The sequence below is a fragment of the Pezoporus occidentalis genome, unplaced genomic scaffold (genome assembly GCF_034315485.1).
Source record: "Pezoporus occidentalis ecotype Australia unplaced genomic scaffold, CSIRO_AGI_Poc_V1 ctg129, whole genome shotgun sequence".
In the NCBI taxonomy this organism is placed as follows: domain Eukaryota; kingdom Metazoa; phylum Chordata; class Aves; order Psittaciformes; family Psittacidae; genus Pezoporus; species Pezoporus occidentalis.
The window spans coordinates 274,246-290,874 of NW_026913092.1; the positions used below are offsets into that span (position 1 = coordinate 274,246).

The 16,629-nt window shown below is 45.5% G+C and overlaps 1 protein-coding gene across 4 annotated transcripts in view; it reads right to left on the minus strand.

Moving 5' to 3' along the window:
• Positions 1–426: 426 nt before the first annotated feature.
• The window catches only part of PCYT1B (phosphate cytidylyltransferase 1B, choline), a 39,194-nt gene continuing 22,991 nt past the window's right edge, over positions 427–16,629 (minus strand). For 3 of the 4 annotated variants that reach the window (XM_062608055.1, XM_062608054.1, XM_062608056.1), the window contains exons 4-8: positions 14,675–14,826; positions 13,666–13,744; positions 10,969–11,111; positions 8,656–8,844; positions 2,653–3,255 (exon numbers count right to left, since the gene is read on the minus strand). In XM_062608055.1, coding sequence (XP_062464039.1) covers positions 3,049–3,255; positions 8,656–8,844; positions 10,969–11,111; positions 13,666–13,744; positions 14,675–14,826 — 770 coding nt within the window. In that variant the 3' untranslated portion in view covers positions 2,653–3,048. Of the gene's footprint in view, positions 1,299–2,652; positions 3,256–8,655; positions 8,845–10,968; positions 11,112–13,665; positions 13,745–14,674; positions 14,827–16,629 lie in introns of those variants that run through there. The other variant, XM_062608057.1, reaches the window with a different exon arrangement.

Consider the following 16,629-nt stretch of genomic DNA (forward strand, 5'->3'; position numbering starts at 1 on the left):
CTGGTCTTCCGAAGCAGAACCAGGATGGCTGTGAAAGGCACTGCCTCTTCCACCTGGAAGTAAGAGTTAAAATAGTGGCTCCTGATGCCACTGTACTGGGGCAGAGGGTGAGGGGGAGTTTTGTACCTGCTGGTATCTAATGCTGCACTGTGCCAGCTGAGGCAGCATTCTCCCACTGTTACCTTGCAGCTGGAAAGTTGTGGGTGAGGGCAAGGAGAGAGGTGATCCCCACAGCAGAGAGCAGCAGCACTAACTCATGCAGCAGCATTTGGGGCAGTTGGTGGAGCTGCTTTAGTGGCATTTGGACAGGGTGTAAAGCCCTGGGTACAAAGGGTGGGGATAACAAGCACTGTGTTGGCAGTGGGGCTTGTGCCGGGGGTGTGTTTGTGCCCAGAGGTGCTGTAAAATGAGGGTGCGAGGCAGCAGTATCTGTGGTACACTTTTTATTTTTCTTGTGGCGCTTGGCTGGTAAATGGGACTGAATTAAAGCAATGCTCATGAAAAATAAAACCCAACCATGACTCAGAAGTGCAAAACTGCCCTCCGTGTGTGCAGAGGCAATGAGGTTCTGGTTTGCCAGAGACAGCACAGGGTTTGGTGTCTGTACCAGCAGGGCAAAGGCTTCAGCTTGTTGATATCCTAACTGCGATCAGGCGCCTGGTACAGCGTATGGCTTTGTTGCTGGGTGGAACCTGTGACTCTGAGAAACAGTTTCTGTTTGGCAGAAGCCACTGGTGAGGTTTTGTTTTGTCCCTATTTACAAGTCATGGTGCTGTCTTCCACTCAAACCACTGAACAGAGGCTGCTGAACAGTAAGCTTATGAAATCAGTAAGTTATGAAACTAAAACAAAACAAAAATGGTAAAAGCCAAGAACAACAAAAACCTGCCGACCTCCATTGCGTTTGGCCATCGCTCATCATATAAACAGCACCAGCACAGAGCAGACAGTTCCCGTGGTGGAGGAGTGGTTTGTGATGGGAAGACTTAGGACTTGCAAAGGATCAGAAAAACTAACAAGTGCATCCCAGGTATGAAATTACAGTAACGTGTTGCCTAAGGCTGAGAAAGGTCTTAATTGCATCATCCCATCGGGCACATAGCTGGCAGCAGCTGAACTACCCCTGGCACTCCCTTTGCACTTCCCACCCTATTCCCTGCTCCTCTCTTTTTGCAGCTCTGTGAAGAAGGACCTGACTGCCTCCAGAGGACAAAGCACACCATGAGATGGAACATCCTCGGTGCTACAGCAGTTCAAGAAGTGTCTGGCAAAAAGTTCCCAAAGAAAAATTGGTTACCCTGTAGCGAGGGAGGGATGAAAGCTGTAGGAATGAACAGAACACGGGGATAATTTGGCGCCTGGTACCAGGATCTGTAATTTACCTGCCTGGAAAAAGCATCTGAAAGGGAAGGAGTGAAAGGAGTTTACCTACTGGGTCACTCGAGTGAGGATTTTGGCTGCAGGGGGCGGACGACTGCTGCCAGCAGGTACTACCACCCCCTGTGCTCCGGCATCTTGTTCCTTCAGCTCCTCCCTCTCCCAGTGTTCCCTGTGCTGCCTTTGCTGGGGACCAGTGAAGTGCTGCCCACGGCAGTCTGTGCCCTGATGAGTTTGCAGTTGCAGACAGCTCTGGTGCACCCCCCTGCCTGAGGTGGGACAGGCAGGCAGTGGCAGCCTTTACCTGGCCTGGCACGGGGCTGGAGAGCCTCTAGTGTTCCCATGCACTGAGGCAGGCTTCGCCAGGCAATCCAGGAGCAAACCGGCACTGATACTTTGCAGTCTTACCGCAGCGATGTCTTCTGTGGCGCTCTGAGCTGCGGGGCAGAGCAGCCTCTGGGCCCGGGTGTCCCTGTGCTCAGAAGTCCTGCAAGCCCCTTCACCAGGCGCCAGCTGAGGGGCTGCGTGGTGCAGCCGGGCATCAGGCAGGTCTGTCTCTGCACAGCTGAAGAGATGAGCTGGTGCATTGAGGGGAGGGCAAAGCTTCACTCATGCTGCTCATGCTGTGGTTCTGCTGGGGGCTGTGGGGGTGTTGTGGACAGAGACCCCCATGCCTAACCTGTTTAAAACCTTTTCCCCAGCTCTTCTCCGCATGAAGGTAGAGAGGAATGGCCTTGGGACCCTCTCCATGAACATGGTGTCTGGGCACGTATCTTGGCTAGAGTTTGATGTGAAATTTATTTAGCCATCTGCATAGCATGTGGTGATAGCAGCACTGTTGTGCTCGTCATTTGGTGACACGTAGCTGGGAGCAGCAGGGTTTCTGAGGAGGCTATGTCCTGAGGCCTTGGGATCCCATGTGTTTTTCAGAATTCACCAGTAAAGATTGCCAACATCCTCAAACTGGGATGCCAGGGAGCAAACCAGCAGTTATTAGGTGGCTGTTCAGGCACTGGGAACATGGAGAGCGATTTGGTAAAGTAAATACAGCCCAACTCTAAATCCACCCTAGACAGAGGCTTGGTCAACAAGCAGCATTCAGTAGCTTCAATGTATTAAACTGACTCCCACCAACTCAGCTAGAGGGCTCTCCATTTCACTGGTGTGGTTTGAGGTCTGGGGCAGATCCCATTGAGAAAAGAAGTAAAGTTTCATCCCGTTTCTCAATGAACTTGCTGCAGCAGTGCCATTCCTTCACGTGCCAGAAAAGCTCCTCCATCCACACGCTTCAGCCATTGCTTGCCTGTGCACTGGGTCCAGCAGGGCTCCCCTGCCAGTCCTGCTCAGTGCAGAGCTCACTGGCCCAGCTGCAGCAGCTGTAAGCAGTGAGACACGGACAGGAGCCTGCACAAAGGTGTCTGTTTTCTGTCAGACCCTGGTTCCGTGTCTGGCAAGCACTGCTGGCCGGGCCACCGGGCACCGCGGGGAGTGGGGATGGGATAAGCTCTTCCTGAGATCTCCCTTGCTGTGCTCTGATCTGCTTACGGCATCTTCCAGAGCACATTTCCTGCTGTCAGAGATACCCCTGATGTTCCTCGCGCTTCTCCCCATCCAGTAGTTGAGTTTGTGGCTTGTTCTTCTGTCTCATGGTTAAAAAAATAAATCTTTGTTTTACTTTTCATCCTCATCTCCCTCGCTCATGCTGCTGAGGGAGGCAGAGGCAGCTTTTGGAGAAGACGGAGGAGAGGCTTTATTGAAGACCCAGGGTGGAGATGGAGAACGGGATGGAGAGCGGCCTCGTGTAGGACTGCTGTTGGGGCTCTGCCGGGGAGAAAAAGCCTGGAGCATTCGGCCGCTTCGTTCCTGGAACATCTGCTTCTGCAAAAGCAAAGTGAGAAGATGTTCTCTGAGTAGTGCACAGAGAAGGTATCTACACCTGTGGGCAGGCAGGTGCTGCGCTGTACTCTGCCTGTCACCGGGGGAGAGCAGGGAGACAGAGGATAGCCTTCTGCTCTGAAACATGGCCAGTCCAGCCCACACTTAGCCTTTGCCTCTTTTACTGTGCTCGTGATAACCCAGTTTTTACATGACAAGTGTTTTTAGATTGGACACCCCTAGTGTGAGAATACTGTGTGTATTGTCCTAAGCCAGCTAGGGAAAACTCCACTTGGATTTCTTTGTACATGTTGGTCAGTCTTCTGCCTGAGCTTTCAACACTCCTTGTTCCCAGGACCTCTTCCTTTCAGTGTGCTGGGGCATACCACCCATCTCCCGCTGAGCTTTACTGGCTGGCCCAGCCTTTTTTCTTCTTTCCCTTCCCAAGGGAGTCAGCTACATCCTCGGCTACTTGGAGCTGGTGCTACCCAGACCCTGAATTGGGGGTGGGAATGTCAGAATTCAGGTGTCTGTTGAAAAGAGAAACATGTGCAGGCACTGTTCTGCTTTGGGCTCTTTATTGTCAGTTTTGCTTTGTGGAGCTGCGTGAAGGTCTGCCAGTGCTGGTGGGGTGGAGGAGACCACCTTGCCAGTCAAGCAGTCTGCCACGCTAAGGCAAAGGCTGCTGCTTGGTAGCACCTACATGGCCTTGCCAGGCTGGGTTACAGGAGGTCTGGCCTGGCCTGTGCTGTGCTGCTGCTGCAGGCTTCATGTGCAAAGTGTAACTGCTTCTTCTGGGGGTTGGAACAAAAAGCCTCAGCATTGGCTGGAGTACTGGAGGTCGGCTCATAGGCAATGCTCACCTGGAATGGAAGAGCCAGCCCAGACAAAGTTAAACTGATGCTTTGAGAGCAAAATAAGTTGAGGTCTGAGAACAAAGAACTTGTGCAGGATGTACTCTGGTTTTGCCTGCTTGGGCTGCTGCAGCCCACAGGCTTGCTGAGCTTGAGTTCTCATTTTGTTCCTCCTCCCTTTCCCCTGCAGCAACCCTGCTCTGTGATGACCTTCCTCCTAGCCAAGGAGCATCTGGCTGTTCATCTTGCTCTTCCTCTCACTCTTTGAAATGCACTATTCCCTGCCAGCAGAGGGGCGGATGCAAGGTTTTCCCATCCAGTGTTTGCTACTCCTGGGGGCTAATGACTGAGCACAGGTACAAAACTTAACTGTTCCCCTGTGAGCTCCCTCACACTGTTTTTACCTTTATCACATTGGCTTTTATTAACTTAAGTTTTAGAGCCTGGATGTCACTGCAGTGCAGAATGATAGGGCAGTTGCTGCCTGGAGTCACACTTAATAGCATTCTCCCACATAGACCTATGGCATGTAACCTACCCCTGCACTCCTGCTGGGTCCAGAATAGTCAAGGATTCCTACAATCTCAGTAGTTAGCAGATGGTGGTTGCTCCTGATAAATGGTGCCAGGAAGCATTTGGATGCTGAGAGTTGTGAGGAAGTCACCAGGGCTGGCAAAGCCCCAGAGCCTATTTGAAATTCAGTGGTAGGACTGCAAAGTTGCTCTCTAGATCAGAGAAGCTGAGGTTTTGTTGCTTCATTTGGTCTGTGTCAGGTCACACTGAAGGTAACCCCCAACAAAAAATATGATGTTTGATATGAAACATCCCCTTCCTGAACAAGCAAACCACTGCACTGGCACCTCATCAGTCAGCCACTTCAGGAAGTTTGGTGACATTGGGATGCTTCACGGTGTTGTGGTACCGGTGCTGGAGGAGATTGAGGTGTCCCAGCTTGGCTGGTATGCCGTGTGGCAGAGGGAGCTTCACTGTACCGCAGGTTTACATGGTCAAGGGATGGAAAGGAGAATCTCCCCTTCCTGCTGAGGCCCTCAGCCAGGCTGTAGGACACCTGCTTTCCAGTCCCTGCTTCAGCAAAGAGCTTGTTTCTTGAGCAAGCCGGAGCACTCACACCTTCAGCAGGGTAAGTGCCTGCTCAGTCCTGAGATAATGCTTTGCTTTTGTCAAACTTGCTACTGGGCAGAAGTATTTTGGTTATTTCTGAATTTTATTGCCTGCATGTTGACATTCTTTCAGTTTATGGAACAAGTGCAGGTTGGGCATTGCAGAGAAGCTCTGCACTAAGAGGGTGCTGAGGCACTGGCACAGGTTGCCCAGAGGAGCTGTGTCTGCCCCATGCCTGGCAGCGTTCAAGGCCAGGTTGGACGGGGCTTGGAGCAATCTGGTCTGGTGGAAGGTGCCCTTGCCCGTGGCAGAGGGGTTGGAACTAGATGATCTTAAGGTCCCTTCCAACACACACCCTTCTATGATTCCATGACTGCTGCTTTTGAGCTGCTGATTCTTTCAAGGCCATGCTCAAGTCCAGGCTGTGGACGCATGGTGAGGCCTAAACGCTGTCCCTGGGTTCTAGTTGCAACCTGCAGGATTTATCTTGAGCCCTTGCTGATGTCTGAGGTGATGCAGCCATTTGCAACCATCCCCAACTCCCTCTGTGCACTGCATAGAGTGAAGCTGGCCCTTTGAAAGTACACTCCTGAGGGAGACTAGCACAGAAACCCTGCCCTGTGAGCTTGTTTTCTCTCTGCTGACCTATGTGCAGCTGCCTGCTCCTATGTGTCTGAGGGGGGGTGGAATGAACCCTACTGCTTTCCCCTTCCCCGGGGCCATGTCTCTGCCATTAGGGTCCCCTAGTGTGTGGTCGTCCTCTCACATGCCAGAACATGTGACTCTCTTGCAGAAAAACTACACGCAGGTGGGCAGAATTGCCAATGAATTATAGACGTCTTGACATTTGAAAACTGACATTTTGACCTTTTTCACAAATGGGCATTTTTCTGTGGGCTACGTGGCCCTTTCAGAAAACTGATGCTAGCATAAAGCGTATTATAATAATTATTTGTGAAATAATAATAGCATATTAATGGCATGCAAATTACCGATCTAGGAATCCACCATGCCCATAACGATTCCTGTACTTTTAATGTCAACATTAAAAGCAACATCTAACTAACAGTGATAAGGCAAATTAATGTTAATAACAGTTTTGACACTAATAGCAAGTTATCGTTATTTTAAAAGTCTTTCCTGTTGCCAAGGCTGAAAGCGTATTTAAAAAAGCTGCACCACCTCTCGGCTCGCTGCCACTGACGCTTTTCCTACAACACTGTCAGGAGGTTTCAATCCTCTTGTTCTTAGCAAAGGTCTCTGTGACTTCACCAGATTCCCTGCCCCATGGTCAAACACTAACTTGTGAAACAGGAGGCCACCCCCAGCTCTTAAGAGACCATTGCAGAGCAGCTTTTCTCTAATCAGATTTGGTAAAATGTTCATCAGCAAAGGGCTTCTAAAAATGCCACCAGTGTGCAGTTGAGTGGGTAGAGCCAGGGGATGGGATCAAGGCTTTCAAATTCTTTTCCTCTCTGCACAGGCAAACTCATCTCACCTCCTCTGAGTTTCATGTGCTCTGTTAGCATTATTTTATTTATTCAGCACCTACAGCCACAGGACCATCCCACATGAGGAACAGTTGCCAAGCTCTATGGAGAATAACTTAAGAGAAGAAGCTTCATGTGGATGTGGTCAGTGCAGGTAAACCTGGGTTCTTCATCAGAAGAGTTGCTCTCTTCCCCTCCCCAGGGAATATAAGCTATTTGATTATATGGCTGGGACTTACATTATTCAGAGAGCACCCGCCTTTGCATGGCAGATGTTGTAAAGAGATTATAAAGATGCAGTTTCTGTTCTGAAGCCTTCACAGCTTAATTCGAGGGTTTTCTCAACTGAATGGTAATCAATATGGCATGTCATAGCTGAGAAGAGATGAGAACTCCAGTAAGAGGCAGGTACTATGTTATGTGCTTTAGCGGCACTGAGTTGTGACACACCTGTGATGTGGGCTACTTAATTCACCACAGGTCTGTGACTCTTCCTGAGTGTTTGTTTATAAACAAAACCTCTGCTATGATCCTTTTAACACAAGGTACCTTTTGTGATGGGAAGTTCAGATATTAACTGATAAAGAGGGACCTAAGAGAACATTATGCGTGTGTTGACTCTTTATTCCAATAGTATCTGCTTCATGTTAGTCCTAAACTGTTTCTTCTGGCTTGCTGCCTCTGTTGACACTTTGCCTCAAACTGTAATCCATGAGCAGTGAAAGCTTTGCACAACCCTCCTGCACAGAGTTTACTTTCAAGTGAGGAGGCAGATGCCTGTCTGCACGCCACGGTCTGAAAACGCACCTCTGAAGCATCCTGCTGTTCTGCAGATCATTTGTCTAGCTCTTACTCTGCTCCCCTCAGTTCACCCTGCAGTGCTTGCTGCTCTCCTCCATGCTCGCTCACATTTCCTTGAACAGAGCAACAACTTCACTTAGAGCTTGCAATTAGAGCATTGAAATGATGCCTGCACTGGAGGGTCTGGCTGGGGCTTGGGCTTTCACCAGAACACAGATGCACAGAGAGAGCTTGTTGGAAAAGGACTGACTCCCAACAGGTAGGCCTGGGAAGGCCCAAGAACAAATAAATTCTACATATAAATTAAGCTTTGCTACTGGTTTCAATGTAGCAAGGGGAAGTAGTACAAAAAGATGAAGCTTCTCAAGGCTTTGGCAAGCTATCAGAACTGAAAGATGGGGTCCAGGACTCTTTTGGGGCTCCGAAGTGTCACCAACTCGCCACTCACTCAGTGCATGACTTTGGTTTGAGCAGGTGAGGCCCCAGGGTTTCCCCCCAGAAGGATGCTCTTGCAGACCCTCCACTGCCTTTCCAAGTCACCTGGGGGCCTTTGATAAATAGGCTCTGTGGAGCCAGCACGTACCAAGCAGAGCTTTCGAAGTGCTTCAGTTCCTAAGCCTTCCCTGCAGTCAGTCAGGCCACTTGATGTATAAAATCACTTCTTGGAACTTCAAATTAGTAGTTTTTCAAGTTAGAAAATTGTCATCTTCTACTATTGAGTATAGAGCATGAAAATAACTTCTGAAAAACTTTTCTATGGTCTTCTTTCCCTCACCACTTCCAGTGTGTAATCCCTCTCTAATGTCTGTGTGGTCCCATTTAGTGCTAATGGGGACAACGGACTGTATTAGCCTGTTTACTTGTGTATTGATGTTACATGGCTCTACTGAATGCAGCATCGCATTCGGCACCACACCTTGACAAAAGATAGAAATTATCCACAAAGAAGCAGCAGTCAGAAGTACAAATCCTCCCACTGCAGTATTGGCATGAGGTACTGGACTCAGCAAGCAGGTCTGACATCCTACTGTGCTGGTTTTCAAAACAAAGACTGCAGCAAAAGAATCTGCTCTTGACCTGTGTCACGGAGGAGAAATAAAAGCCATCCAGACTTCCTAGAATGGCAGAATACCTACCAAGGCTCCATCGGGTCCAAACAGCTCTAAGAAGTTGCCAATAAACTCCCTGGACTTTTCTTCCCATTTCTGAATGAGGTCATGGCTCTTCTCCTCCACCTTGTAAACAAATTCTTTTGATTTTTCCTCCACATTCTTGACTTTTTCTTTCATTTTGTCCACTTGGTTTTGAAAGCGGTATTTCTTCTCCTGTTTCAAAAGTGCAGACAGAGTTTAACACACAGGGACTTGGAAATTAATTAGCCACTGCCAGCTGAGAAGAAGAGACAAATTGCATTAATGTATCCTAATACATATGGCCTTGGTTAACTATTCCCATGTTATTTTTATAAATGCAAATGTAACATTTGTGGAACGAAGTACAGAAGGTACATATTGAAAAGACAGTGCTGGGTGATTACTGTGTTTAACCCACTGCATGACTCTTTCCATATTTTCAAACTGAATGCACTTTGAAAATTCTATGACTCTTGTGAAGGATACAAGTGACAAATTAACAGCTCAAAATTAGCAGTAAGTGGAAGGCAAATCTCCCTGGGTTTCCTAGCAAATGCAGCCTGCTGCTGGCTTGCCAGCCTGGGTGTTAACTTGGACCAGAATGCCTCTTTGGTTGGGTTTCTGCAAAGCATAAGCAAAACTCTCTTCAGCATCTTCTGGCTGCAACAAAGATGTGCGTAGGCCAGTGCCTTGTGGCCAGCAGACTTCACAGAAAAAAGAGAGTAAACTCCTAATTGTCAAGTAATGCAGAACAAGAGAGGAACAGAGAAGATAATGTTAGGGAGCTTTCATTGGGCCAAGCTTCTAAAATACTTCAGGTTAAAGGGCTTTTGTCTTGAAAAGCTTCTGTACTCTGCAAGCATACACAGCTAATGCTGTGCCCTTGAAGGTGTAATGGTCTTTTGTAGAAGCACAGATCACTATCAGCTTTTAATTTCCTTCAAACTTAATTTAATGGGCACTTGAATTTACTTTTAAAAGAAGTAATGTTTAGTGCTGAGGTGGGGTTTATTCTAGCTCATGAATCTCTAGAAGAACTGCCTTTGCAGGCCACAAGGCCAAACAAAATCCCCAAGGTCCAAAGAAATCAAACTCATTTTACACCTAACAGGTGATCAACCCTTCCTTTAGTGAGGTAAACCAGCACTATTCTGCCTTTGTGAAATCCTGCAGTTTTAACCTTGAAACACAGTCTGTGGTGCAAATAACTATTTCTGCATTTAAATTACTATTAGCTAAATAACCAACTGCCAGGAGAGACTTCAGGCTACATCAGTGTCTGAGGCTGGCGAAGTATACTTTATTCAACTGTATCTTAACCTCAGAGCAGCTAAAGGGTAAATTTGAGAGCTCCAACATTTAAATTCAGTGCAGCATGCCTGAATTTAATGGATATTTGCAATAGTGATCCTTCTGGGTGGAGTACTTACAAGCAGGATTTGTAGAGGTGTAGAAGGCTAAAAACAAAAGCCCAGTGAAATAAAAACTTAAGCCCTGTGATCTGTTATTTGCCTGTCAGACTTCAAAACAATAATCCAGTGCACAAAACCCTTATGAAATGACACAATTCAGTCCATCACAATCAGGCTGCTGCAAGTCAGCCCAGTTACAAGGGTGATTTCAGTTATGTGGGTTATCTCAAGGCTTTAAGTTAAGACTTGAAACAGAAAATGAAGGAAAGTAAACTCATTTCTGTCAAGTGTTCACTCCTCAGTGGAGTGTAAGGTGCAATTCTGTACATGGAAGCTGAATAATTTGAGCCATGCTTTCAAATGGTGCTCTTGCCCTACAATTGTAGTTTCTGGTTTCTTCAGCATCATTTATGTACCAACTACCTAACACACTTCCTTATCCTTTAAAAACCATTTTAGCTTTCTCTAGTAATGGCACTGCTCAGTGGTTGGTTTGGTGGACTTTTTGTTGCAGGGTAGAGGAAGTTTGGATATCACAATCTTTGCTTTCTGTGCTGTCTTCTCATAATGGGAATAAAGAAATTGTGTCTTGGTTGAGTGGCTGAGAAGCCTGCAGTGGTGGGGTGGGCTCAGCTCCTTCCTAGTCTGTCATTAGACCACCTACAGCTCAAGGAGGAAAGGGGAGCAGCTGCTTTGTTATAAACATAAAAGCACAAGATGGAAATGAAGCTGCTAATTAATAGGAGCAATTAAAACAACCCTCAGCTTACCAGTTTCTTTTAAATTAAGCTCTTCCTAGCTATTTTAAAAGCAGCAGGAGGAAGACATTCTTTCATAAGCTTTACTCTACATTTGGGGTCATAGGAAGAGCGCCTCAGAGGCAAATGCAGATCCATGTACTTACATTTATAAAACTAACATTCAGCTCTTTGGCGGTGTATCCTCGTTGGAGATTGCGCCTGGCATACACATCATAGTCCCGCACGATCCTTGTGATGATATCAGATGTGGAGATACCTTCAGTTCTCTGTGTTGGTACAAACATTCCTGAGCAAAGTGGGAAAACAAAGCCTGCTGAGAAAGCCCACTAGGATCAGGCACTGCAGCAGGTGGCTGAGGATGAACACAGAAACACCTGACCAAAGGGAAGAGACTTGCAATTCTACCTGTCTTATTCCTAGTTCTTTCCTGTTGTTCCCGTGTGAGCTTTGGGAAGGCACTAGAAGATACTGAACTGCTGTACTGTTCATTTTCCCTCAAGTCTTCAGAAGGAAGCTTCAGAAAGGCTACAACTTCAGTGTCAGCTATGATGTGGAAGTTACTAGACTGGCAGGTGCTCCAGAGCTGGGAAGGCTAAACCTCACAGCTGTGGCAATTCACTGAGCAGTTCTTTCCATAAGTGTATTCTTTAATGTTACATAAAGGAGCTGGGGTTGGCTTTTACTCATGCTATCAATAGGGCATTTGCTGCTTTCCTGCATATTTCCACTCTCTCCTCCACTCCTGCACTGCACCATCTGACAGTCTTTGTTCTGCTGAGTAAAACAGACCAACTCCTGGCCTTGGCCAAAGCCAGGAAGTGCCTTCAGGTAAAAGATGCATTACAAGAACTGGAAAACATTGTGGAGGTGCCAGTAGCTTGTAACAGAAAGGTGAAGCATAATGGCAGTGTGAACAAGCATGGATATACCACAGGGACTGAGGGTATCAATCTCTATAACCCCCATTTCATGTCCACTGGGCCATGTCAGTGGCTGCATAACCTCTCTCCCTGCTCCAACAGATCAGTCCCTAAGAAAACTGGCTGCTTATTAATAGTGCTTGTATTTTCATCAACACAGCTGGGTTATATACTGCTTTTTAATTGCTCCTCATTAAGACAAACTCACTTGAACTGTTAATGCAAGTCACAAAGGCAATAATAGCAGAGTGCTAGCACACCTTGGTTTAGTAGTTATTTAGGGCTACAAAAAAAATTACTTCTCTCATGGGTAATTGCAACATCAAGCTGCTGATGAGAGGGAGCTGAGAGATAAGACTGGAAATGGTTTTGCAAAAAAAAAGTAGTGCTTTGTCTTAAAAGTGTGCTATAGCTACCAGCAAATTAATCCTCCCATGTTCTTGAAGTAGACAGGCATTGCTACCTAGTTTCATAGGGTTAGAAAAAGATCTGGAGAAGGAATCAAGCAGCTTAGCAGTCTCTTGTGACTAACTGCTATGTGATAGTTTTTCTTTCTGATCTCTAATTAATACTCTGCTAAAAAGTAGATTATTTTAATCATGAGCAGAGAGGTTTCCCTGATCGTGCTTTTCAGGCTTGCAGCAGTCACTCAAGGAACTATTTTTGGAAGCAGTGAAACCCACTTTGAGCCAGAAGCCTTTATAGATAAGAGCTACAAGAATACATGAACAAATCCAAACTCTACCCTTGCTAAAAAAACAGAACTGATTTTAAGAAGGTTCACAAACCCATGTATGAGAACATTACCTTTTGTCACTGATGTTGCTTTCATATGTTTCACATGTTGGACTGATTCATGTTTTCCAAACTAACTGTTCAGATGTGCAGATGTTTAGTCAGCACACAGTTATCCAGCTTAACATCCCTGTGCCATCCCACCCACTGAAGAGAGTGGGGAAATGGGAGCCCATGGGACTCTACACAAGTAGCTCCACAGTTCCCATCTGCTTCTCTGCTCTCCAGCAACCTGGTGTGGAAAAATGGGAGTACTCATTGCCTAGTGAAGTCAGTTGGTGCTGGCTCTGAAACTGTAGGACAGCAGTTTCCAAAGGGTTGTGAGTCTGACACCACAGTGAGGTTTGCAAGTAGAAAAAGATCAAGAACTGCTGCTATAAAAAGCTTATTCTTGCAGCTCAGTTGAATACATTGTATACCTTGAGAAGGTCACTTTGCATGACAAGCTTGCTCTGGATGTTTTTTTAAGCCTCCAATATACATGTTTTTGTTTACAGAGAGAGGATGGATTTGCCAAAGTTCAAAGCAGCACCGCTAGGGAGCAGGAGGAGGAAGGTATGATCAGTTCCTCCTCTGGCACTGTTTACTGTGTTAGGATAGCTGCTGCTGGCAAAAGTGGGTTAACATTATCTCCTCAGAATTAATTCAGCTTCCTTGAGCAGTGAAAAGAACCCACAGTGCAAAGCAGAAGTGGATCCTAATGGCTCTAGAAGGCTGCCTATGCTTGCCCATATTCAGGACTGGGCTGTGTCAAGGAGTCATCAGTTCCCAGTTACCAACAAATATCTGAAGTTGGCTGGGCTGCTGTAGGAAATAAACTCATTTTCACCCACTCAAAGCTTTTACTCAGGGACACATAAATTGCTTTAAAAGCCCAGAGGGGACTGTTTCATGACAGATCTGAATGGTTTCCTGGGCGTTATAGCAGGAATTCAGCTAAGGACATTCTTTGTGGTTTTACAAAGTGAATCTTCCTGCTGGAGTCAACAGTACCTACTATTAGGGTGTAAGAGAATGTGATATTATCTCTCCTCCTTCTCTCCCAGCAGTTGTGGTCAAAAGGCAGTAAAAGAATTTGAGCTGAGGCTGAAAATGAAGGTGCTAAAAATGAAAAGTTGCCCTTACCTGCCTCCTTTATGTGTTTGTATACATCATCCGAGCCAGCGGAAGAGTACGGGATGTCATCATGGGCTACAAAGTCAATCTGCCAGTGAACAGAAGAATAATCACATGCCACCATCACTGAATTTTGGTTCAGTAAGGGGTCGATGTGGAGGATCATCTCTTTTCTCGACTTCAGCTGACTTGCTTTTGACATTCTCATTCTAAAGCCATCACCTAGAATATTGCACTAGATTTAGGCCTACAACTGCTGTGTTGCATGATCAATATGAAAGAACAGAAACCTTGTCTCCAGAAGCATTGCCATGAACACATCATTCTGACTCGCTCTGTGTGACATTCTGTAGAAAATGAAGATGCCTGTTCCTACTTTTGTTGCTACTGGAAGAAATAAGTCAAGTGGCAAAGCTTTCAAAACCATGGGGGCAGGATTCTTTATTCTGCCTCCTTAGGGCTTTGTATATATATGTGTATACCTAGTACTGTCTTTTTGTCAGCCAATGATGTGGGTACTAACATATATCTGAGTTATTTATGCTTTGTTAAGTTTCATATATATTTCAAGACAGTCAATAGCATGTAAGAAATTCTATCCTGCCTCTAAGGGGACACATGACATTTTTATGTATTTCTGGCCAATTATTTCATCTGTTGCCATTAATAAGAAATGTGTCTTTTATTTGGGACTTTAGTCATTACATGATAACTTTTGTGGTTTATGATCTCCTTCCCTGGAATTCAGTTTGTGAATAATTCTTCAGTGTTACTTTGCCATTCAAAACTCCCACTACAAGAATCATCTCAGTGTATTGAGGAAAAAAAAAAAAAGGCAAGACAAACACATTTGCTGAAAAAGGTGGAGGCAAAATCCACCATGTACAGTGTTTTTTTCAGTGACTGAAATTAACTGAATTAAATAATTTGTTACACCTAATAGGATTTCACAGACTTGCTGTTAATTCTTAATTGTCAGTCTACAAAGGGCAAGGGAAGAATACGGGGAGAAATGTACCTTATGTTTTTCAAGGAACTCGGGTGTCAGCGTCCAGGGTGCATCTCTGATGACCTCATCCACATAGCGACAGTGTCTGAGGGCTTCATATCGCTCAGTTTCATTCATCACAGTGAAGCCTTTGAATTTATGAGTTAAATCATCACTGCAAACTGAAATATGGAAGTATAAACAAAATGGCCCCACAATAAGTAGAATTAGCATAACCAGCAGCTGATTATTTCTTAATAATTCCATTAAGGACTTAGTTACTAGCTTAGCTAATTTTGGGGTGCTCCAGGGCATCTGAGTTCTGCTCAGGGTTAGCAGGTACAACCATAGACTTCTGAGAGAGCCTTTCCTTTCTGCAGCTGTAGCCAGAGGCCCAGTGATACACTGCTGAACATCACTGGTGGTCCAGTATGCCCATGTTAAGACAACTCAATCCCACTGTAAGCGGGGGTTTCATGGGCTGTGAAATTTCAGGGGCAATGGTTAGTGCTTTAGAAAGAGTTCAGAAGTGCAGTTTTGGCAATCACAGAATGTTTGCAAACTTAACAAAACAGTCGAGGCAGGAAAGCGCCAGTGGACATCACCTAATGCAACCTCGCTCCTTACAGCAAGGTCGAACACAGCAGACTGCTCAGGGCCTCATCCAGCTGAGTTCCCGAAGATGGAGACCCCTCAGCTTTTCTGGGCCTTCCCACTTTTTGTGCTTATGTAAATGATACTCTAAATGATGAACTTGCCAACAAAGGTTTAAATCCCAGCAGAAGAGTTTCTCACTAGACACTGATGGAAAACAGGCCATGGCACATTTTATAGGAATCTGCCTCTGAATTTAGGTTTGAGTTCAGCAGGTTTCACAAAAAGAGAAGTAAGGCTTGTGCCATGTTTAAATAGGAAATCACAGAAGGAATATCCATAGAAAGGACTGGGAGAAGCCCTATGCCCTAGTGGAATGGGCAGATTTAAAAGCCTGTAAATCCTGTGTCCTTACCTCTGATACTCTGTCCTTAATACTTTGTCACATTGCTTTTAAAATGAAGGGAAGCAACACCCATGTTACCAGAGGACTATAAAAGTTGGGTATTATCTTTCTATGTTTCTCAGAATGTTGCATAAAACAGTGACTCGTCCCCATTGTAACTGTCCAATATTACACCTACAATAGTCATTTGACACTCCAGATGGAATAATGTGATACCCATTTATAGCTGGGTTGACAGTGGTGGTCCTTCAACACAGGTCAAACCTGTGCCTTTGGATCTCACTCATCTGTGACACTGAGACAAACAGTAAATATACTTGACAAGTGATAAATGCAATGTTATTAGTGCTGCAGGGAAGTGTGACAGCAGCCCTACAGCTGCTGCTTCTTTCTAATTTGAAAACATCAACCTATCAGGCAAGGTGCTGGCAAAGATGCTGCCTTTTTTTGAGAACTAAAATGGATGTTCTTGCTGTGATGGTCGTTAAGGACCTTTATAGTAGCAAAAATGTAGGAAGGCTCTGGAGTGCATGCAAAATCCAAAGCCAGATAATAATACACATATGAATTTCAACTAGCAGAATGATACTCAATCCTATTATGTCATTTTTGATGCCTGCAGACAAGAAATTTAATGGAGATCAATGCATTTTCAGTAGGAAGATCCCATCTGAGATTGTATTTATACTTATTTACAGCCTTTATGTCACCTTAAAGCTACAGTCTTCTGGAAAAAGGCTCTACTAAAATTATTGGAAAGCAGTAATTTTTGCTTGAATTCTGTAGAAAGGTTTGATCTTATTTCTGATTACTTTTGTTAATGTGCAGTGCAGACACAATATCTTCATTTCCCTTTGATTCTGTCATCCTGCTCTAATGATTGATTTGGGAAGGTATAAAGGTCTACTAAAAAATAACAATTGTAGCTCCAAATAATTGTCTTCAAAATGAGAAATAGAACGGGTTGGTTGTGGTGCCCACAAAG